The sequence below is a fragment of the Pseudonaja textilis genome, chromosome 3 (genome assembly GCF_049901715.1).
Source record: "Pseudonaja textilis isolate UNSWEBS1 chromosome 3, rPseTex1.2, whole genome shotgun sequence".
In the NCBI taxonomy this organism is placed as follows: Eukaryota; Metazoa; Chordata; class Lepidosauria; order Squamata; family Elapidae; genus Pseudonaja; species Pseudonaja textilis.
Window position 1 is genome coordinate 47,054,084 of NC_141992.1, and position 25,071 is coordinate 47,079,154.

Sequence of the window (25,071 nt, forward strand, 5' to 3'; positions counted from 1 at the left end):
TCATTTGAGAAATTGTATTTTATTTCATGGTTTTAACTTCCAGAACATACAAATATGTGTCATAACATAGTAAGCAACATCCAATCAGAACTGCTGCTACAGGAAGCCTCAGTTTGTTACAGTGACTTAATGTTCCAACCACGTGTGTATTTAATTACAGTCTTGATGGGATGTGGGAGTCAGCTGCAGACATTCAAATGAGGCTGTATGCGATGCTGAGATAGGAAATCTGAGTCAACATGAAAATAAATCCTGTAGCAGAATGTTTTGGAAAAGTATCTTAAGTACAGAAAACAAGTATAAGATCAAATCTGTTTCCGTGACAGGTAAAAGAGCATTAAATGGTTATTTTCTTCGGAGCAAACATGGAGTAATTATCGTGTCAACCTGAAATACTCCCAGTACTTGGCAGAGCCAAAGTTGAATACCGTAGCTTTATATCTTCAAAATATCATCAAAACTAAACACATATATCATCAAAACTAAACACATATATCATCAAAACTAAACACATATAGTCTGAGAAGCAGATAGTATTTGTTTTTCTTCAGCATCTAATGTGATGAAGAAAATTTAAGAATTAATTTTAAACTCTTGAAGGATCCAAATAAAAGTGGTTTTGGAGATTTTCTTATAGCTAAGATGGAAGCTATCTTTATTTGATTTTAATAAAAATGTGCTGACTCATTAGAAATAATGAGCATCCAAAATTATAAAACAAATGGTGACTTTTTAATCTGCTTTTTGGATTTAGAGTTATCAGCCTTGCAGCAGGAAAATAATGAAATATTTATGCATGCACGCATGCATCTTTAAGCAACTTCTGATACTAATTTTAATCTAGTCATTCCAGAAGATGATCTGCTTTCATTATTGTCTCTTCCCCCTTTGCTTTCCCCCTTTTGCTAATCATTGCCTGTCTGCTAGGATATACTACAGTGTTTGCTGTTGGCTCTTGCTCTGGCAGTCCACCCTATTCCTTTCCCAAGTGTTTCCTGCTCCATGTTGGCAAAAGCTACACATCTGGAACCAGGCTTTGGAATTGGCTTCCCAAAGAAGAAACCTTCTGGCTCAGAGTCAGAAGAGGATGAGGATGAGCAAGTGAGATACTTGGAATCATCTAGTTCCCCAGTAGCTTCCTGTTCCTCGGTGCTGCCTTGATGTATTCTGTCTGGAAAATCCATAATTAATACAGATGCCTGTGAGGCTACCGAGTGCCTGCTTTTGAAGTGGAAGTCCGCTTGTGGCTGAGATGTTTCTTGAAAATAAGTTTTCAAGTTGCAATTATCCTTCAGAACTGTGGTGCTCCAAGCTGTGTCCATAGAATGAGAGATGGAGATTCGCACATCCTCTTGAGGTGAAACAGTCAATGAGTCAAATACATGAAGCTGTGGGGTGATTGTTCTATTTCTGAAAGAAACTGATTCCTCCTGACGGTCAAACTCGGCATACACTGAGGAATTCCCACATGAGTGAAGCCTTTCAGTCACTGCAAAAGGAATTAAAGGTTAGCATTTATGAGAAGTGGGAATGATCCTGATTACTGAATAATTCCTAGAAAACATTCCAATAACCATTTGCTGATAACAAAGAGTTAGCAAGACGTTGAAATTTCCATACAGGCTTGTTTACACATTACTTTAAATTATAGTTGTTGTTTTTTACCCTGGTTTGTTGTATTAACTATAAAAGCTTGATTCACAGAATCTGCTAAGACATAAATCATGCCTTACAAACTACAGTGTCTAGGCTCATGTACCACACAGAATCAAAATCAGACATTATGGCTTTGCATTTTATAACTCAGCTAAAGTTTCCAGTTATTCTTTGAAGCCATTTCACAGATTCATTGAGTTGGAGTCATTTAAGTTATAGTCCCGCTCATTGCAGGAAAGTCAATATAAATTGAAACACAGTCAAAGGAAAACTCACAAATTTTTCCTCTCTAGTTTAAACCGGTATTAAATTTTGATTACCATTCAGTTAGAATCTACTAATGCGACTGTGTAATCTGCCGTAGGATTTTGCCTGGTCTGTAGCTCGCTAGCTTCTTCTTTCTTCAGTTTTTCAAGATAGAGATAACTACCCTTCTGTAGCCACGTTTGCTAAACTAGTTCTGCAGGATTTCTCAAAGAGAATGTATAATCATATAATACACAAGTTATGTTGACCAGACCATTTGCAAAGTGCTTTGTATTCCAGTTGAATTCATTCAAATTCAGTAGGCAATTCCTTATATTTTTATCAAGCTAGAACTGGAAATCTGTTCCTCCAAACAGCTCTTCTCTTAATTGACTGAAGAAGATACTGAGTGAAAATAGGAGTCAATTAGTTCCACCCTTTTTGTTGTTATTCTGTTAGTTTTATCTACTATTCATGGAACTGGAACACTGCTTCTTTTAAACATAACTGATTGATTGTTCTTAGCATCTTTAATTATGGTTTTCTCATCTACTTGTAGTCTTCCCTGTTTGCAAGCCTCTCTTCCTTCTCTCTTAATGAGTGTCCTTTTTAACTTTTCAAATCTTCATTAAGCTTTTTAGGAAATTATATTGGCTTTTTCTGCTATCTACATTTTTTCCTCATTGGAATTCTTTGCAATTGTGCTTTTAAGAAATTGGGTTCTATAAATTACTTATCTTTCCCAATTTCTCCTGATATTGTTCTGAATTCATTAAAATCTGCTTTTTTGACATCTAAGATATGTAATCAACTACACCCAGTATTTGTTTCCACTAATTTCAAGAATTCCAGTATTATATGGTCATTTTCATCCAAAGATACAATTTCTACTATTATTGCCATTGTTGTCTGTATTAGTCCAATGATTGGTTGGCTATTTCTGAAGCCCTAGAACACGGTTATCAAACTCGCCATGTCATGTTATGTTTTGCAATGTTTTCACCCTTCGTGGAGCTCGGGTGTGCATGGGCTGCACACGACAATCCAGCCATGGGCTGCCAGTTTGATACCCCTAGAACCTCCTATAATTGATAATAGTTGTCAGCTGCCTTCTTCTTACAATACACTGGCATAGACTGCCTTCAAATGTGCAATGATGATAGATGTTAGTTGGAAACTCAGTGGAAGTATATTGAGATTATATTACCTACGGAATCTTAAAAAAAACTGCAAGAGAAATTCAATAATAGAAAATCTTCATCTGGGCAAGCATCTGTTCCACCCAAAATTCTAAAGGGTGATATTCAAGACCCTTACCAACTGCACTTGCCCTTTCCTCACGGCCATCCTTTTGAGTTCTCGCAGTTTCAGAGGAGCCATCAGGGCTGCTGTTTCTAACTCTTGAAATTGGGGTGGAGTCCGGGGATGGAGCAGAGATGAAAGCAGAGTCAGAGGAATCTGAGCTACTAGAAGACAAAGCTGATTCCTTTTCCAAACTACAGGCCTCAGAGCAGAAGAGAAGACCATTGCAAATGGTGATTGGCTGACCCAGCAGTGTTTTATGGCAAAGGCTACAATAGAAACACGAGTCTTTGCTGTGCCAATGTTGACCTTGTAGTACGATCTGTTTACTGTTGACACCTGTGAGACGAGAGTAATCAACAAGCATTTCACCACCTGCAGTGTTGCTGGAATACTATTTATGTCCTAACTTGCTTAAGAACTGTCTGCCCATTATGTTGCAGACTTTTAAAAGACAGAATAAAAATTCAAGTTTCAAAATGTGTAAATAAAAGACAACACAAGCTTAACATTAAATCACAATTTTTTTATAAACATAAAGTGGCATTGCATACTAAATTAAATTTTAACATTGTGAACCTTGTCCAAACTTCACAAAGCTATATAGCAGCACTACTGCTATTGATTCTATTTTTTTTTTATTTTTACTTTTCTTGGTTCATATCTTGGGATAGGAACCTCTGGCCTTCCAGCTGTTGTTGTTGAACCACACAACTTCCAGAATTTTGTATTATCAGGTGGCTTTGAAAACAGATTAAATTCCTACGGTAACACTATTTCACATACAACCACTCACTCATAACCAAATATTTCAATGGAACTTATTCTTAGGCAGTAAAAATAGGATTCCAGCCACAAACCAATGGCCAACACCCACAAAATCCACTGAATGAACCCCAGTATCAGCATTTATCAAACCCAGAGAAAGCTTGGTAATGAACTATAATTTAGGTAGTCATCACAAGCAGTTAACCATTTATTTATTTATTTAAAGGTACAATAAATATAACATTACTATATGCTTGACACCTATAACTCTATTTGAAAGCTCCTCAGTGATATTTTGAGTTTACTGAAATTTTCATTTGATCCAATGAAGCAAAATACATGTTTAACGTTGCAACTTTTGCATTATCTAAGATACTTTCAACATCTTTATAATTCTGATGACTACTACTACAACCGTTATTATTTTTGCATAGAATATGACCTGATCCTAGCAGCTATAAATGAAGCTAACACCTTGAGCTGCAAATATAAGAATGGAAGATCTTGTCATAGTAAACTGTAATAGATTTCTATATTTGCAACTATAAGAATTGTAAGAAGTTGACCTAATTATTAAATTAGACACAAACTGTATCTGTTGTGGTGATAAAGGGCATATTAAAGCTTATTAATTTCCTTTGTAAAGGTTTAGTTTTTTTGTGTAGCTTGGTAGCAATAATTTGAACTTAGAACATAACACCTAGTGGTATGGTCTTAAAATGGAGACAGCTAATATAACACAGATACTTGCCCTTAGATACCTAGAGGTAAGTCACAAGAAATCAACACTTAAACACTGATGTTTATGGTACATGCTGATAATATCATGAAGAATATTAGAAATGTGAAAAGTAACAGTAAGGGCAATTTAATAGCTTATCAAAACATTATCAAAACATTCCACAGGAAAAGGTGCTGTATAATTGCATTAATGTTTTTATCTCATCTCAATACTGATATAATCTGGAGAATAGGGTTACTGCAGAATCTCTTCCCCTCAATTTGTTGGCAGGGAGCCCAGTGATCACCAAGTAATTTCTAATAAAATATGCTTTGTTGCTTCTATCTCCAAATGCTTTGGTTCTCCTTTTAAGTGAGCATTTTTCTCATAACACTATGAACACCAAATACATATACATATACATATACATACATACATACATACATACATACATACATACATACATAAGATAGTCCCAAGTAACCTTTGGGTGACATTCAGGCAATCTTTAGGCAAGTTGATACTTCTGAAAAATGGGAAAGGCCGTAAACTCTGTGCACATGTTTTGCTTGCAGGAACATGCCAAATTCACTCCTTATTAGGCAGCACTGATCTAGATGGAGTGATGATCTGAGGCAGGTTCATACTTTTCTTCACAAGTCTACAGAAGGATTCTGGACCTACCAACAATCTCTCCACAGGCTTGACAGATATCTGCATAAAAACTCTCAAAGCAAGCACAGCAGTAGGGTTGTCCACCCTTCATCACATATTGCTGAACGCGCAGGGGCAAGTCACACTCGAGACAGCAAAAGTGTTCTTCATGCCAGCGCATGCCTTCTGCCTCCACGCACTCAGAGGTGAAGATCAGCTGAAGAGACATAAGCGATGAAAGTTCATACTGCTATGAACTAGATATGAAGGTGAAGTATGCAGTGTTCCAAGATCAATTTTCTTTCTAAGGTAAGAGCACAGGCTACACAACTATTATTTACTCAACCCTTTGCAGTGACCTTATTCTATAAATCAAGCTTTCTGCTTAAAAATACACCATATTTATCCAACTGATAACATTCTCTTCATATATCTCAAATAAGTCATAATCTATTCTTTAAATATCTCCAAAGCTATCAGGCTTAACGCCTTGTTAAATATGTACACTTTGTTTACTTTTGCCTGTTTTATTTTGATATTTCTATGACAATTATCACTACCCAGCTCTGTCAAGAATTCTGAAACTCCACTAGTAACACATTGGTCTCTGCATATTTTAAGTGTTTTATCTTCCTATACCATGTACCTAATTATCTTCCTATTCCCAATTACAAGATCAAAGAATTGAAGGAAGTAAATTTAGGAATTTCTACAGGGGATAAGAGCGATATATGGTTAAATCTCCTCCAAAATAAAATCTCTCCAATTATGATGGGAGAAAAAAATTAAAAATCCCATTATATCATGAATGCTCTCCTATGGGTAACAGGATTCTAGCTCCAGTCTATCAATCTGCATATGGAAATGGCCAGGCTAGATATATCAGTTGATTTAGTTACAAGAATACAAAGATACCTACCTGATCACATGAAGCACAGCGAGGGCGGAAAAATTCTGCATGGTGCCGACCACAAAAAATCTTCTCATCTTGATAGAAGTAAATTAGATCTATGAGTGGTTGCTGGCAAATGTGGCAGACAAAGCAGGCAGGATGCCACCAGCACTGTTTGCCCAGCTTAGAGACAAATACACCTTGGTCTCCTCTGATTATATTCTTATCACACTAAAAATCAAGCAGAAATAATTTATTTTATCTAAGAGCCTTAATTATAACTTTCTTCCTTCTGTAAACTATTAAGACTGCTATGCATGCTTTACTTTAATAATTAAAATCAAATTATTTTACCCAGGCAATTTAAATTGTGAGTGAAAGGAACATGCATAATGCAACGTTAGCAAATTGCATTTGTTTGCCTAGATGTTTTTTCCAGTGTATAGTTCTATAGTGTTTGCTGTTTTGTCTAGTACAAACACGCAGTGTCATGTTGTCACATGACGTATTGTGACTTTTTTCCTTCGCTAAACCGAGAGTGGGTGTGGTCAGCATGCAACACATGCAGGCTTTGGGCCGCGAGTCTGACAACCCTGGTCTAGTATATATTGGTTTTCATAACAGGATTCAACCACTCTCTGTTTCTTCAACCATTACAAATATTGTATAGTCGTTTCTTGCATTTCTAAGATTTCAGTAAACATTGCCTGTATCTTTTTCAAATATACTTTCTCCGACATAAGGACCTACAACTTCCACCTGCACCTGTTACCCAGTGGTAGGATTCAATTTTTTTTTTACTACCAGTTCTGTGGGCATGGCTTGGTGGGCATGGCTTGGTGGGCATGGCAGAGGAAGGACACTGTAAAATCTCCATTCCCTCCCCACTCCTGGGGGAAGGTTACTGCAAAATCCCATTCCCTCCCCACCCTATTAACCTGCTTTCCAGCTCCATTCTCCCGTGCAGGCCAAAAAAAGAACACCCAGCTGATCAACTGGGACTCGGGAGGCAGAGAATAGATGGAGGTGGGGCCAATCAGAGGTGGTATTTGCTGGTTCTCCAGAACTGGTCAGAATCTGCTGAATACCACTTCTGCTGTTACCATATCCAAAATCAGTATAACTGCAAAGATCACACTAAGCAGGAAAAACAGGGCTAGAGATCAGTCCAGACATCTGCATAATATGTCCAATATCATGGTAAGAATAGCTCACATTTCTGCATAAGTACTGCTCAGCTGTGAGAGGCAGATGACGTAAAACTCCCTGTCCCAGGGATTCCTGTCGCCGCCATGCAGCAAAGGTACGGAGTTGTTTTCTTTCCTCTTCCCCGATGAATGGACAATATCTCTCCTTAAATTAAAAACAAGCAAAAATGGTGCCAAGATCAAAAAGAAGCAATTAGATAAATATGTATATTTGAGAGGCAGGAACAAAACAGAGATAGGTGTTGATCAACTTGCAAATATTTTTGAAGTTTTATGTAATCCCCAAAGATACTTTTCAAACTTTCTTCTTGTTTTTTGTTCCTTGAAAACATTTCATTTCTCATTCAGCTTCTTAGATGAGAAGCATCTTGTTTTCAAGGGAAAAAAAACGCAAGAAAGTCCAGTTGCCTTTTGAAAAGCACCTTTGGAACAACCATGACCTGGATGATTCAGAATCTGCATAGACATTTATTATAATAACATAATTTTCTTTTTACATTTGCATTTTATTCAGCTTGGTTAAAAAAAATTGGCTTGTAAATATATAAATGAAGCTCTTGCTGAATATAGTTATTTTATTAGTCAAGACCGTATCATGTACAGTGTATGTTAACAATAAATCTCAATGCTATATTTAGTTGGCAGCTCATTTCTCTTAGCTCTTTTTCCCCTTAGCTCTTTTTCTCTAACATGATTCTGGAATACTATGCACATCTACTCAGATGAAATCCTATTATGTCAAATGTGGCTAACTCCTAATTGAAAAGACAAAGGATTACAGCTTGGCTTTTCTCTAAATCCTATTTTTGTCCAATACACGTTTGGAAGGAAAAGTTTTTAAAAGCCTGGGCAGTGTGTTGCAATTTAGTGATTTCTTTAATATCCGAGTACTAATTTTGACATTAATGTTAGAGTCAGTCCTGCCCATATGGAGGGTACCAAATTGTGGTAGAAAGTGCTAGGAGTTGGCTAGGTCATTAGAACAGCATTGCAACAACAGCTTTAATCAAAGCTGGTTACTAGTGGATGTGAACCCAAAGAGGTTATTTGTAAAGATAGCATATTCTGGGTAGACAGAAAGAGACATTAAATCTATCTTCACTTCAGTGGGCCAGAAATCTCTTTCAGTTGTTTATTCTTGGGAACAGCAATAAAATCCTAAGTCAACTTTCTGACTGGAGTATCCTAGAGCAGGTGTTCCCAACCCATGGTCTGTGCACTGGCACTGGTCCACAGCATGCCAGAAACCAGGCCACACAAACAAGCAAAACCCCATCTGCGGATGCAAGCATCACACGAAACCACACCCTGTCCAGTCCGTGGAAAAACCTCTCTCCACAGAACTGGTCCCCAAAAGGTTGGGGGGCGGGGGTTGTCCTTCATGGGGACATTAGTTGCAAATAAGTTTGGTAATGGACACAAGGGGCCATAGGGGCCGTACAAAGGTATCTTCCAAATCACAGTGATGTCAAAATTACAAAACATGTCATGATATGCAATGCAATTTTGCATTGCATGTAAGAACATGAAGAATAAAATTGTGTTACTATGCACATTTCATCACTTGTCCCCTCTCTGTTAATCTACTCATCACTCCTTATCACCCATCCCCTCCCACTTGTGATTGTAGGACAGTAACTTTGTCGCTTGTATCCTTACGATTTATATTGACTGTTTCCTAGTATGATTTGATTGTTGATTGTACTATCATTAAGTGTTGCACGTTATGATCCTTGATTCTTAACAAATGTATCTTTTCTTTATGTATACTGAGAGTATTACACCAAGACAAATTCCTTGTGTGTCCAATCACACTTGGCCAATAAAATATTCTATTCTATTCTCTTTTCCAACAGGCACTTGAATCACCAAGTTAGTGCATTTTTATTATTTATTTATTAAATTTCTATACCATCCATCTCACTTAAGTGATTCTGAGCTGTTTACAACGTTTGTTTGGTTACCTTTTCTCCTTGTTACCATATAGATTCTCCTACTGCTGTTTTTTTTAGAAAGATCATGAAACTACATGACTAGAATTTGAAAATAACGGACAGCCCAAATAACTTTTTCAGTGCAAACAAGGGTCATAAGAAAATAGTTTTAGCAGGATTCTTCAATCACGTGATGCACTAGTAAAAAAAGACCCAGCAAACCCTGGGTAAGGTTTGGGTAAGGTTTTAAGAAGCTTACATCGCAGTCTTGTGGAGGCAGCTGGTAGAGGAGAATTTTGATTCGGAGCTGATTGTGAATAGCAGCAGGTACCACAGCTGATGAAAAAGAGCTACTGCTTTGTAATACCTGTAAAAGTAAATGAGATGGAAATGAAACAGTGAAATTTCTATGTATTGGGGGAAAAGAGTTTCCTGCACTATCCTTTGTTTTACAGGTCATCTTCTTTAAGCTTGATAAAAGAATCTGAGGTCCTTCCCACATTAAGAGATGAAGGGATAATTAAAACAAACCAACAGGAAGAAGAGAGCTAATTTACTTTCCATTATTGTATAGGACATAAACTAGGAAAAGTTTGACAAAGGCTACACCTATCCTCCTGCATATGAATTTGATCAAGCAGTTAAGAGTTGACATGGGAAGTCTCTTCACCAAAAGAACAGAAAAATTGGGCAAAAAAGTTTTTTTTTTAAGTTTGTTTCCTGCACTTTTCCTTAGCCTTTTTCCTGAAAATTAAAAATACTGAAAAATATATTTCCTAATACATTTATTTATATTATACGATAAAATTGTTAAGATGAACTGAAATAAGTTTATACAAACAGAAATGTTTTTTGGAAATACAGCAAATTAAGAAATAAGTGAAGACACAAGGCCAAGTGAAGCTTTCTTCTGTATAGTTTTAGTATGAAAATGATAAATTATCAGACACAGAAAATACTGATAATTTCAGAAAAGAATTCAGAAAAGAAGACTGGTTAAACAACATTTCATAATTCTGGAAATTATGAGTAGTCTGTCTTTCTCGCCTTTTAATTAAGTTTAATAAATCAAATTATACACGAATCATTTTATAGAGCAATAAAATTGTTTTATATCTATAAAGAGCATAAGTATTACACGTATTTCAATTTCCCTCCCTATTAGTGTTTCCTCCCCAAAATGGAAAGGGGATCTTTGTTTTTTCCCCACTCCTTCAAACTTGCCAGAGTGTTTACTTTACATCTTCAAGTGATTTTATCTTTTCAAGTTGTAATTATCTACTGATTACATCTGTTTTCAAATTCTTTTCTTTCTCTGGAATCAAGCTTGAAAATAACAAAAGGACATGTGTGCCATTTTGACATATACACAGATTCATGTGGTGTAGGCTTGGTCCCAGATCCAGAGGCAGCAAAAGGCAGTAGCCAACCTTGTTATTGTCATAACTCCAAATGATTGTCAAATGAAAACACTGTTCACTAGCCGACATGGAAAAAATCTCAGCAGGGTTAAACCTTGTGAATATTTAAATAGGAAATCAAAATAAAATCCCTGAATTTTAAACTTGTCTGTGAAATTGAGGGGGAAAAACATCCTGGAGTAAGGAAGTGACAAACCATATTGGTTGAAGAAGACAAAAATGACCTTCTGCATATAGTCGTCAAGGAGTCAGACCTGAGGGAAATTTTACCTCATACCAAAAATAATATATCACACAGAGATGTAGATCTGAAAGTGTCTTACTGGCTCTGATGGAGGAAATCCAGTGGTTGGACCAAGATAATCTTCCAGGGCGCAGCCAGAATCACTGTCTGAAGATGAAGCAAGTGGTAGAGAAATTACAGTTCTATTACATGGAGACCTCTCTCTCTGGGACCAAATATGGCTTGGCTGGGACATCCGCAGAAAGGAAGTGCTGAAAAAAAACACCCAAGTCTATCAAAAAAAAAAGGCCAATTCTTTCTCTTTCCCTTACAGTCTACCAAGAACACTGTTAAACACCAGCATGGCACCTCTCAGATGAGATAGACTTTGGCTACCAATGTCTCAATTATACAGGATTGCTAACATATGTTTAACATAGATTACTAAGATTTTCTACTATATCTATGAGACAGAGGAGAAACAGAAGCAAATATTAATTGAAGCAAGTATTTCACAGGATCATTGCAATGTGGTGGGTGGGCGGGCATGAGATTTGTAGTCATGTGGCCTTTTAAACCAAAAGGATACTTACTGTGGGGGATTTTCCTTTGGACCTACGTATACTATATTAATCACATTAAGAGTTCTTGTTAAAAGAACAAGCATAGTCACGTCCTATAGACATAAATTATACTGCTAATCACTTTGAATATGACTAATTTCTCATTCACATATGGCTAAGGGGTACAGGTTTCATTCTGCTCTATTGCACACTTTATATTAAATGTCTTATATTCACAAGAAACCCTGTTATAATTTTTAACTTTTGCAAAAAGGCTATAGAGATTCTCAGTCATCCAGGTCATGGTTGTCCCAAAGGTGCTTTTGTTTTAAAATGGTTGCTATAGCCAAATATACTTGAAGTATGTCCTCCTGCTCTAACAAGACAGGGAAAAGATAAGTAGTATCCTATGAAGTTAGCTTAAATGGGAAGGAACACCCACACCAAATTCCCTTCTGATATGGCTATTTTGTGAATAGCTATGTCAACCTTTTTGTGAGACTACCCAAATCAAAAGTGCCCATCATTTCCAAAATCTGGGGATTTTTGCTTTAAACAACTTCCAGACTTACAAAAAATATTAATACAAAAGTACTAGAAATAAAAATTACTGGGTCGCTTAACAGGGCTGAAATTGAAAGGTTTAATGCAACTTGGTATTGTTTCCACACTCCTGATCCCACAAAGAGCAGGCCCAAAGAGCCCAGTGAAGTAGCTTTGGTGAAAATTCTGATGGTAATTGATACTGATGTTAATTCTAGGCTTCTTTCATTCCAAAGATGCACATTTGTATTCCAACAACTTTTTAAAGCAAAAAAACCATAATTCTTCCATAAAGTACTGGGATACATCCTAATTTATACCTCTGGAAATGACTTCAATCAAAATATCTAAGTGCAATCTTTCTAATTCCTAACTTTATTTTGTGAGTCTGGATTTCTGGAGACAAGAGATCTAGATCACAATATTTTCATTATCAGCTAAATTGAATTTATCCCCTTTGTATTTGGCTCCATTATACTTACAGAATCCTATCGTCTAACAACCACGTTAGATGTATGGTTTCTCTCCAGAAGACCTTCTCGATACCAGGATTAAGGAGTGGCAGAGTCCCCTCTAAGCAAGAAATAAGGGATATTTCATTGATTACAAGTGATTGCAATTTGAATGGAATAAGTTGCTCTTTGAAGCCCACTGATCATTTTTTAATAAAACAATTCACAATTATAGAATAGCCTTCTTATTAGTAAGATTCAACCTTGCTCTTGATACTTGTATTTGGGAAAACATATTATGTGAGAGTTCATTCTTACAAACAGAACATGTCTTTCCAAGCTTATTGTGTATTTTATAAAGATACTTTGTCCCACTTTTCTCATTTTCCTGCTTCTACAGTACTTCCAATATTATTACTAAAATGCATTGAAACCACATTTTTCCTTACCATCAGATCTAGACACACACATAAATATTACTTATTCACTCAAACTGCCTTTATTTTTCATTGTGAGTCACATAAAGCTTGGATGAAACACAGTGGCAAAGATATGCAAATAAACAAGGAACCGTACCAGACACATGCTTTTTCAAAGACTAGTAGATGATTTCACATAATCCCTAATTTGTTACAAATTGCCCACAGGTGCTTGTTAACTGGAAGAGCATTCATTTTCTCCTCCTTCTTAAGGCCATGACTATTTCATAAATGGTTGACATAATACACATTTAAAGTCATGCCTGTTAGTATAAAAGTTGGCTCTTGTTCCATTTATGTCTACCACTAGTTAAAAACTCATATGTGAAAAGTTTTTGCCAGCCACAAACATAATCAACTAGTGTGATATCCTTGTTGTGATGTGATCATTGTGTGGGTGCATAAATTGATAGCAGTAACTATCAATTATTAATTGATAACTCTAAAGCCTAACCCATTTGGCAGGAAGAAAGCACATTAGTTGAAATAAATGGACATAACTGATTGGTGCTTGAAACTTACTGAGGGCCAAAACGTTTTGGTGGGCAAAAATAAAAGCCCAAATATTTTATCAGCTAGTGCTAGCAAAATTAACAGTGTTATTTACAACAATGCTTTACTCATTTTCTGAGAAAATTTTCTCTATACACCTCTTATTGAACATACATTCCAAATTTCCAGAGATTCTGGAATGAAACAACCATAATGGACAGACATCTTCTCAAACTAGCTGAAGAAAACAGAGGCTTTGTGGTTTCAGCAGTGAAGGGCATTGCTTCAATTACTAACCTTGTAGGCCACACACTATTATATATGCAAATAAATGTACTTGCATTTGAAGTTAAGTAGCGACTATTGCCAGTCAAGGAATGAAGAACTGTATCTGCTATTTTGCTGTCCCTATTTCTGATCCCTATTCTGACTCTACTGTATTTGTTCTGAATCGATACTTAATGATGTTGTCCTCATTATCTCCGTGTAATGCATAAAATACAGAGTGTGATTGACGATTCCCCCAGCCTCCGAAAACCAAGTTTCAGATTACTCTGGGTTCTGTTTGGGAGGCAACAGGAAAGATTTGGGCCTATCTTGCCCCTTGTTACACAAAACCACAAAGGACCATGGAATTAAAGCACTTGTAGCACTGCACTATTGCATCATTCATCTAAAGCATTCACATTCAAAAGTGAACCATCTTGTATCAGTGAAAATAGCAATGCTTTAGTGGAAATATCTCAGAAACTATGCTGTAAATGAGACCACAGTAAATGTCCGTGAGAAATGGACAGAATCAGAATCCAATGGCTCTGCTGATACCATCCCATATTCCATGGACCATCCCATATTCCATGGCACACATTCCACATTCTATGGCTGCATTGTTATAGTCTTCCCTAACTTGGTACCTTCAGATAGATTGAACTTCAACTTTAATCAGTTCAATCCAGAAAGGGAACACTTATCAGTTATTTGTTATAAGTTAAGGTATTATTACTATATAATTTTAAAAAGTGGATTAAGTGTGCAAGTATATAATTAACAACTAAAAATAACTGATACAAATGAATCCAGAAACTACCATCTTGCATGTTGCTTGAATTTTAATTTCAGAATTTGGGGAGTCTTAACTATGGATTTTTCAGTTATAACATAACACACACCCCTGCAAACTATAAAAAGCAGAACATTCATTGGATCTTCTTAAATAACTTGCATGAAGCATTGTTGGCATTGTTTTTAGGGGAGCCCTTTTCTAGTCTTCGGACCCTGGCATATGCCCAACTTTGCCACCACACAATTGAGGACTCACACACCCTGTCTGTGAGAAAGCCTGACAATGGCCTTTTAGTCTTGCCCTGGGCTTCATTTCCTTCCTGACTCTCCTGAAAGCATTGTGGAGATTTGCCATTTTAGATAAACTTTTCAAAATGTCACCCTTTTATTTTTGCTACTTTACTGAGTTTAAATATAATTATGTTGTTTAATGCTGTTTTTTGTAACTTTAAAAAAAATGTTTCAAGGCTTCACAGCTTTAAAAAGCAGAACAGACATTTCATTCAACACACTTAGAATGTTCATGTTGTGACTAGTTGAATTAATAGGCTTGGCATGTGCCCAGATTAGCAGCAAATCCTCTGCCATTGTGTGCAAATTGTTATACAGTTACTGATACATAAGCTGGCACTTGGGTGTGTGGCAAACCTATCAACACTACCCCAGACTTAATTCAAACTGAGTTGATGTAATGAGTCCAACTTCCTAAAAAAGTTATGAGTCAACTCCATTTTCCAAAAAAACATTTTCCATTCACGCAGCCATATATTTACATGGCAGGGATGCAGATATTGTTCAACAGTTTATTTTCAGAGATATGGCAATTTTTTGGTTCTGAAGTTAGACTCAGTTTTTATCTACACTGGCTGTGGGACATTGATTTTTCCCTTCACGCCTTCATAAGCCTGCAGCGTTAATCATTCCCAGATGCTTGGGCAGGGGGTTCACATACTGGGCAACTTTCCTGGTTAATGGTTATGGAAAGAAACAGGCTGATTTTATAACTCCCCTTTTCCAACTCTTTCTTGCTGACTTCCTTCCTCTTGTCCGTTTCCAAAACAAAAGCGGTTTTGATGGCAGTTTGATAGCTCAGTTCAACTTCTGTAACGACTTGGATACCTTCCCAGAGACTAGCTCTCTCTTGTTAACTTTCCTTTTCCAATACTAAAGTGAGCAGAGAAAAAGGGGTGGCCTTGAATGGGACTGAGGAAGAATGAAGATGCAGTAGCCTGACTCTATTAGGAACCATCAGTGGTTATAGTTTTAGTGGCAAGGTGGTGATCCAATCAGATGCTGTTTCAGCATTGTAGTTATAAAAAGCTTTTCTGTTCAACTGGCAGGTAGCCAGAGAGCAAGTACACAAGTTCTACCTGATTCATTTGGGACATTTCACAATTTCTGAAATTCACCTCAGAACAGAACTACTAATATAGAGGGACATATAGTCAAAGTCAAATATAGCATAAATTACTCTAGCATCAGCTACCTATGTTTTAGGTTGGGAGAAGAAATGGACACTTCTGTACATTGCCATTAGATTGCAAACAGCTCTCCCCAAATCAAACTTTCTCTTCCTTAATTTCTGATTTTCAACACACATGGCTGGATATTATTCGTACCTCAGTACAAAATGGCAATTACACAATTAAAAATCTTCAGCAGATAGAAGGCAAGGCAACTGGAAACTGTAAACGTCAGCAACCAATGACCAATTCTTTTCAAGTGCTTCAGAAGCATGCCTCATTTTTGGTTTTGTGCAGTTTTCTTAAATATAATTAGCAAAGAAAGCACAAGTTGTTTAGTTTGCATCTGGATCAATAATTACGGTAACTCAGCAAATTAACTCAGCACATTAGGAGGAAAAATAAAAACAATACAAGTAATCCTCGAGTTATGCATGTAAGGCTTACATTTGTAACCCAAGGATTCATTGGAGTGAATCACCTCAAACAAACATGATCACTCCCTGCTTTCATCCACCCATTTGCTAATCGAATGCGCTGGTCATTAAGTGCACTTGAGGTATCTCCAGGTGGGGAAGGCCATGGGCGGCAGAGCTAACAATGGAACAGGACACCTGCTTCAGACCCACCCAGGCCTCCTCTGACCCACTGAGATACCTCATGGTCCCTCCCCTGGAGCCCCCACAATTGCTCCTTCCCCATATCCTGCCATGCCAGGTCCTTTACCCTGTGAAGATCTACAAGCTGTCTCCTCTCAGCCTCTCTGCTGCAGGTTTTTTGCCTGTTTGCACTCTTGGTGCAAAAAGCATTTGCAAGCTGATGAGACTTGAGGCAGTGAAAATGCACTGCTTCAAGCTCCCATTGGCTTGCAAACGCTTCTCATGCCGAGACTGGAAACTTCTGGGGGCTGTGATCTTGCACTACAGTACTTTAGGCCTCTGTTCTCTACCAATGGAGGCCTGTAGCAGATCTGCAGCAAAAGGCTTTGCAAATGTAGGGAAGGCCTTGTGCAGATCTCTGGCAGGCTTCGGTGCGCAGAGAACAGAGTCCTACAGTACTATAGTGAGAGAACATGCAAGTTCGGTAGTGTGAAATCACACGCTACTGATCTCACATGATCTTGTGCTACTTTAGGTCTCTGTTCTCTGAAAATGCATGGAAGCAGGCAAAGGAACTGATGGCTCACTAAATCGTCACAAAGTAAATGACTCTCCACAGGCCCAGTTCCTGTGGGGACCTGGCAAGGGGTGGATGGGGTGAAAATAGGCAGAGTAAATGTTGCAGTACCTCTGTGGTCTTTCATAAGTGTGAACAACTGTCATGGTGCAGCAATATTCGTAACTTCGGGACTGTGACATAAATACATGGGGGGGGGGGAATAGAATGTCGTAACTTTGAATGATCGCTAAGTGAACTGTCATAACTCGAGGATTACCTATAGTTGATTTTACCAGATTCCAATACCTTACTTCCCAAATGTAAGACAAATATAGATAACTAGTACAGATAAACATTGGAGGAGAAGACTATTTCTTTAGCAAGGTTTCCAAGAACAAATGGCCAGGTGAATAAAAATTGTGTAACAGCAGAGGGGTGGGAAGGAATTTTTTTTTCTTTATGGCCTGTACAAATTAAGAGGTTGAATTAAGTTCAACTTTACCAGTGATATCTAAATGGACTCACTATCATCTAAAACAGATGAAATGGATCATGCAAGTGAAACAAATCCAGCACCAGAAAATTCCTACCTAGTGAGGATTCAGGAGGTCTAGGTGAAATTCCATACTACACATATGATCAAAACACATATGATCACTATTTTAATTGAATTTCACAATATTTAATTTATTTGCATATTAGCACAGATTGAATGAAGGCAATAAAACTTAACTGGGTTCTTGTGAATCCTTAAGAATTTGTACAAATCATAACTTGTGGATTTCAAAACCCTAATCTATTGTAATCTATTCAACAAACTGTGGTTAAGATTATAGTAATTTAAATTGCATTGAGTAATTCAAATTCCACTTAAGCTGGATCTAATCTATTGCATTTTTCTCTGCAAACAAAATCTTTATAGAAAAGAGACTGACCAAAATGAAATGCTGAGGATACCTATTTCAATTAAACTAAAAGGATGCAAATGACTTGAATCAGTTTCAGATGTCTTGTTTTTAAAGCAACATTTGTACAGTATGCATGCTTCTCAAATGAATTATTGCAAGAGTGTCAAAAATTCCATACTGTATAGTATGGAAATTTTTCATCCAAGTTGTTGTGCGAGCCTTCACTTTCACATGACAGGTAGACTACTTGCAGTAGTACTCCAATTTTAATTTTCATCAGTATATTTAGGTTCAAAAGCCAACAGGTAAATTAAACAACAATCTATAAGCAATAATTGGGATAGTAGTATCTAGTAATATATTTGTGGTTTCCCTAGAACATCTTTTACTGGAAATTTCCAGGCAAGAGGACCTCAAGACCCCTACCTATAGCACTGAAAAATGCATGTTTTCAGTAAGCCAATTATATCACAAATTATTTCATCAGAATAGGTAACCAACTACCCCATCAGATGACTCAAGCCAGAGGTGATGACTGAATAACACAAAAACTGTCTCTTCCAAATGAGAAGCAGCAATCCTGTTCATATCACTGCCTTCATTAAAGACTCTGTTAGCAGCCCTGTCAAATTAGCTACTGCATGGCCGCTCACATTAAAAACAACCTTTTTCAAAACGCTGCACAAATACTATGAAAATGAAGCTATTTAGATTTGCAAGACGTTTTAAAAGCCCCACCTGAAAATTACTGGCTGTCTCCCTCTCTTCACGATATACTGTTTTGGCCTGACTCCCTTTCCAAATTAATTGCTCTTGTGAGGAGAGCTGGCTTTTTGTGCCTCAACATCAGGTATGAAGGACCAATTCTTTGCAATATAGAAAGTTCTCCTCAGTTGAGTTATTCTCTAAATATGCAGGGGTTCATCTCCCATAATCCCTACTATCAGTGGAGAATTCTGGAAGTTGTGGTCTCTGGAGTACAGCAGCTGAGATAAAAATCAGTGTTCTTCCAATCAGGTTGGCTCCTGGTGAATGTATCCACGCAGTTTTCTTAGCAATTTTAAGTAGTTCCCCATTTCCTCTTCTACAGTATTTCCCCCAAAATTTCATCAGAAGGCAGGCTGCAAACAAAGACATTACTACAGAGCCACTAGCCTCACCCCACTGACTGCTACACTTTGTGCCAACGTGAAGATTTCCGAGTCTATTTCTTAGGGCCTCCATGAATGAGAACAAACAATGCCAAGGTTTACAGGACTGGGGAGACCTAGACTCAGTCTCGAAAATTCACTGGGTGTGTCACTCTCTCTACCCAATGTGTCCCAAACATAATTGTTGTAGGAAATTGGTTGAAAGGATTACTGTGGAGGGAAGATGGTCTAGATATCAAATGAATAAAGGCCAGGCTGTTAAACAGTAGGGAAATGGAAAAGCCAGTGTTCCAGCCAGGGACCTCTTCTCATTTCCTCATCTGTTTTCTTTAGCAGTCAAAGAAAAAGAAGACCGTTATCTAGGGGTAGAGACAAAAGCTCTCCATAATGGCTTGACTCCGGACATGAGATTGGAAATCTGGGAGGGAGAATGAGGCAACCATATCTGCCACTAGAGAATCTGTCTATAACCATAGTTCCAGAAGTGCACAGTGTTAGATGTTACAACCCTGTAGGACCCTGAAGTAAGGGTGCAAGAAGCAGCTCCAATCAGCTTAGACTGATACTAACCCATGGGTGGAAGAGACCTCAGACTGAAACATGGCAAAGCAGGAATGTCTGTAGCATTTTCCTGCATCTCTGGCTATTACTGAAGCCATATAACGGCTGTCCTCATTTGTGTAACCATGGATGGCTCAGTAAAATGCTGTATTTAGTAGAGATACTATTAGAATGGATTGTCCTTACTTTTATTCATTACGGATCATTGCAGAGCCATATAAGAGTTATTTGCTAGGTCATAGGAAACAAGAAACTATTTGTAACTACATGCACTGGAGGCTGTATGCTATGCCCATTGTCACTTGCAACATAAACATTTAAATGAAAAAAAAGGGTACTTTAGAGCTGAAACATCTGCTTTCACCTTTATTCATGTGGGACCATGAACCTAAGATTAAGCTTCTGGCTTGATAATGTGGATAGCAAAGTTAATATCCACCATAAACTGTATCTGACTTAGGACCAGCAGTGTTGTATTTACCCATATCTCATGCATCATTTCAAAAAGATCCACACAGTTACAGCTGCAATTAGCCTAGGTGTGGTATTGAGAAAGTCTTATCTCATGCCAAACTGTACCTCTTCAAAGAGGAACGAACTTTTCCCAAGGCACATGGAACATATTTGTATAAATCAGAAACAATGATGTCTGCAATTAAAAATAAAAGCAGAGTGATGTACTAGTAGAAGGAAACAGGAATCTACATCAAACAAGAACTGTTGAAATTTTTTACATAACAAACAACATCTGGCAGCTCATCTGCTACCTAGGAATGAAACTGGAGCCATGAGGTAGGGGAGGAGAGGGAATCTGCATTTCCATGAGATTATGAAGTTGCAACTATGAAAATAATTATACCTTCAGGGATCTTTCTACATTCACAGCTGTTTCGTGAGAATAACCTCTGATCACGTTCTAACATTTATTTTGGGAGGGAGGGGGGAAATACTTATTTAGGCAATAGATCAGATGAAATTACTTTGATGAAAGAGAAGATGTAAGTCCTGCTTATAAAAGGCTTTTGATTCCTTTCCATTTCAAGTGGATTTGTTTCCCCACCACCAATTCCACTGCTAACAAAAAGAAAGCAAGATTATGTCTTTTGAGAGCTCACAGTTACAAAAAATGGAATATCAGTTTTTAAAATTATTCCTTGATTAACAAGACATAATCTCCCACCATGCATCCTGTTCCCTCCCTGGACATCTTTTCATATTACTGAATTTTCAGTGTTTATTGTTTCATTGTTTTATTTGTTATGTTTACATTTTTTTAATTTTACATTTTTACTGTTGTAAACTGCCCAGAGTAACCCCAGGGTGAGATAGGCAACTAAATAAATAAACAAATAAACAAGCAAGCAAGCAAGCTGCAGAAGCAGGTAGACTTGTAATTCTGTATCTGAAGTATGTAACAAGACGAAGGCTTGGAATTATTATCTTTGAATTCTAATTCAGTGAACAACCAGTAGAGGAGCAGTGTATGTCTGCTACTAATTAACTGCAGTGTTTGAATACATAGTACTGTTAAAAGCTGATCTGGAGAACAAGAGCTAAGGCTCTCTTCTTTCTCTTTTTAAGACCTCCCTATAGAAGAAGGAAAGCACATCCAAGAGATAAGGTATCTTTCACAAATCCTGGAACACCAGGGAATTACCTGAGGACTGATTCCCATCTTCAAAAAAAAGGGGTGGTGGTGGAGCGGGGACAGATCCAGGAAACTACAAAGCAATCAGCCTAACATCAATACTGGGAAGATACTGGAAAAAATAATAATTAAAAAACCCAGATCTTTGAACCTCTAGAAATAAATAAAGTTATAACTAAAAGCCAGCAGGGATTTATTAAAAACAGATCATGCCAAACTAATCTTATTTCATTCTTTGACAAAGCAATTCAATTAGTAGCCCAGTGAAATGTTGTGGACATAGTATACATAGACTTCAGCAAGGCATTTGATAAAGTAGACCACAACCTTCTTGGTAAGCTAGAAAAATGTGGCATAGACAGCATCACCGCCAGATAGATTTGCAAACTGGCTGACAAACCATACTCAGCGAATCGTCCTTAACAGTAATACATCTACATGGAGAAAAGTAAGCAGTGGAGTACCATAAGGTTCTATCTTAGGCCCAGTACTTTTCAATATCTTCATAAATGACTTTGATGGGGAAATAGAAGGAGAACTCATCAAATTTGCAGATGACGCTAAGCTAGTAGGAATAGCCAACATCCCAGAAGACAAGCTCAGGATCCAAAAAGATACTGACAGACTTGGACAATGTGCCCTATCCAATAAAATTAAATATGTGGAGAAAAGCAAGGTTTTACACTTTGGCAGGAAAAACCAAAGGGCAGAATGGGCAAAACCTGACTCAAAAAGAGTAATTGTGAAAGGAATCTTGGAGCCCTAGGGGATTATCACTTAAATATGAGCCAACAGTATGCAGCAGCAAACAACAAATGAATACAATCCTTGATTGTATAAACAGAGGCATAGAATCAAAATCATGGAAGTATTAGTACTGCTTTATAAATCCTTAGTAAGTCCAAACCTGGAATACTGCATCTAATTTTGGTTACCACATTAAAAAAAGGATGGGAAAAAGTGCAAAGAAGGGCAACTAACATGATTCAAGGCCTGGAGATTAAAACATATGAAGAACAGTTTCAGGATTTGGGTTTGGCTAGTCTAGAGAAAAGGGCTAAGGTGGACATGATAGCCATATTCCAGTGTTTGAGAGGCTGTCACAAAGAGAAGAGGGGTCAACTTATTTTCCAAAGCATCAGAAGGCAGGACAAGAAACAATGGATGGAAACTAATCAAGGAGAGAAGCTACCATTAAAGAGAAACTTCCTAACAGGGTGGAGAATTAACCAGTTTGCCTTCAGAAGTTATGGGTGTTTCATCACTGGAGGTTTTTAAGAAGAGACTGGATGGGCCTCTTGTTTGAACAGGGGTTTGGACTAGAAGACCTCCATGGTCCCTTCCAGCTCTGTTCTAACTGAAAGTATATTATTATGTGTACTTCAACACAATCGGCCTCTAAGACAGAGCATAATATTCATGGCCATAATTGTGCTGTTCATTATCCCTGCTTAGCACTGATACCACAGATCTTGCCAGACCTCACAGCCATACAAAAGCATAACATGTCAATATTGTTCCTTCTTTGCTATAAAGTAGAGGTCCGCAAACTTGGCAACTTTAAGACTTGTGGACTTAAACTCCCAACTCCTATGCTGGCTGAGGAATTCTAGGAGTTGAAGTCCACAAGTCTTAAAGATGCCAAGTTTGAGGACCCCTGCTATAAAGTATTTGAATCGTGAGGGTGTGAAAGAGAAAACGCAGTCTCTAGAACATAAAAGACTTTCACCAGCACTCTTTTAAATGTTCTTCCTGTAGGCAAATTTCACAAAGCACAAATATTCACATGAGAAATCAAATATATTAGGGATACCAATTATGGGCTGCAAAAATTCAGGAAATTCCACACACCAGCAAACAGATATAGAAAATTCTAATTGTTGCAATTGTCTAGCAATTGTCTGGATTTTGCAGTCCAAATCTGATAACACATGTTTCACATAATTAATGACCTAGGTAATGTTTAGAGCAGTAATAATTTGAAGTTACCAATTAACCAGCCTCTAATTGTAAAGATGCTCTCTATACAGAATTACATATGACAAGATTTATTTTATTTATCAAATTTAGACACCACTCATCTCGCTCATGAAAGTAGAAGCAGGTTCCTAATTGCTCAGGTGATGAAACAAATACAGTTCAGTTAGAATGTGTGTGCACCGTTTTGCAGATTCGTAGAAGAAATGTAGTGGAACATGAAGTATTTTTTTACATGTTTATTTATTCAGAGGATGCATCATTAAGAACCATTTTGCTCTCAACAAATTATCATTAACTGATTCCAATTTCAGTATTTATTTACAACAAACACCCTCAAACATCTAAAACAAACACCCTCTCAACTCAAGACAGAAAGGTCCTTAATGCAATGTACCATCCCTATTTTAATCTATGAAAGATTTCCAGTGGACTAAGGTTGTTTGTAATCAATCCTATGCCTGGTTACCTAAAGAGGAGGTTCTGTTTTTAACAGGTTATTGTACCTACATGAAAATGCCGTTTTATCCTCATCGGGGATTGCAACCACAAAATTAAAGTAGGAGATAACAGACCTTAAGAACTACTGGCAGATTTTTATTTTATTTTATTTTTTGGAAAGAATTGTCTCACCCTCTTTGCTTTTCTTCCGTACCCACAGGGGTATTGGAGCGATTGGAGCGATTCAGATTCCGCCAAGTCAACAACCTTCGCACTGATTTGAAGGCAACTAATTATACCCTCTTCCTGCAGCAACGAGGTATGTGTGGGGTTGGGATGGCTGCAAGGGGAAATGTGATTTTATTTCCCCTCCTCTTGCTGCATGGCAACAGCACTGGGACCCTCAAATTTTGGGTTGTGATGGGTTGTCTACTCCAGAGGTTTCCAACCTTGGCAACTTTAAGACTTGTGGACTTCAACTCCCAGAATTCTCCAGCCCAGCTGGCTGGAGAATTCTGGGAGTTGAAGTCCACAAGTCTTAAAGTTGCCAAGGTTGGAAACCTCTGGTCCACTCAAAGAACCACCCTCTACTTCGCTGAAAAGCAACCCGAGATCACTTACCTGCGGTTGGTGCTCCTACTTTTTCCCCCACCGTCAGGAATTCCCCGGCCAACTTTCTTCCTTCGCCTGGCGAGCAACTTTTCAGGCAATGGGGCGCACGCTCCTTCCGCCACTGCCCAGGGTTGTCTCCCCCGCTTCTTCCTCCTCCTCCTCCTCTTCCTCGGTGTCCTCCACCTGCCTCGAGTGCAAAACTCCGGGCTCTGGCCGAGAAGAAAAAGCCTGCGAAGCGAAACCAACTCAGCTTGGTTTAAGGCGGCGAGGCTGGCGGCGCCCGTCGTCGCTTGGACTTTGCCTTCTCTCTCCCGACTTCCCCGCTATCTGCTTACCCAGGAAACGGGATCCGTGTCCGCCCGGGTCCTAATTAGAGCGCTTTCTTGCCCTTAAGACTCCAGGCAGCCAATGAAAGGGAAGCAAACCAGAAGGCAGGGAGGGGAAGAGAGCGGCCGCGCTGCGGGGAGGTGAAGGTTAACCCTGCGGGGAAGGCCCCGCCTCTGACTGATCCTTTCCCTCCCCTTTGTTATCTCGAG

General features: G+C 38.0%; 1 protein-coding gene across 2 annotated transcripts; it reads right to left on the bottom strand.

Moving 5' to 3' along the window:
* On the bottom strand, positions 1 to 25,071 carry PRICKLE4 (prickle planar cell polarity protein 4). Of its 2 annotated transcripts, XM_087929531.1 has the most exons (10): positions 24,871 to 25,071; positions 24,545 to 24,763; positions 12,614 to 12,704; positions 11,126 to 11,297; positions 9,641 to 9,748; positions 7,455 to 7,592; positions 6,267 to 6,470; positions 5,378 to 5,564; positions 3,220 to 3,543; positions 1 to 1,489 (listed from the first exon to the last, which is right to left on the bottom strand). In XM_087929531.1, exons 4-10 carry the CDS (start codon positions 11,279 to 11,281, stop codon positions 924 to 926), a joined length of 1,683 nt encoding a protein of 560 aa, XP_087785657.1. In that variant the 5' UTR covers positions 11,282 to 11,297; positions 12,614 to 12,704; positions 24,545 to 24,763; positions 24,871 to 25,071; the 3' UTR covers positions 1 to 923. The 2 variants fall into 2 exon arrangements, with proteins under 2 accessions (XP_087785657.1, XP_087785659.1); XM_087929533.1 differs by lacking the exons at positions 12,614 to 12,704; positions 24,871 to 25,071 and having other exon boundaries at positions 24,545 to 24,861.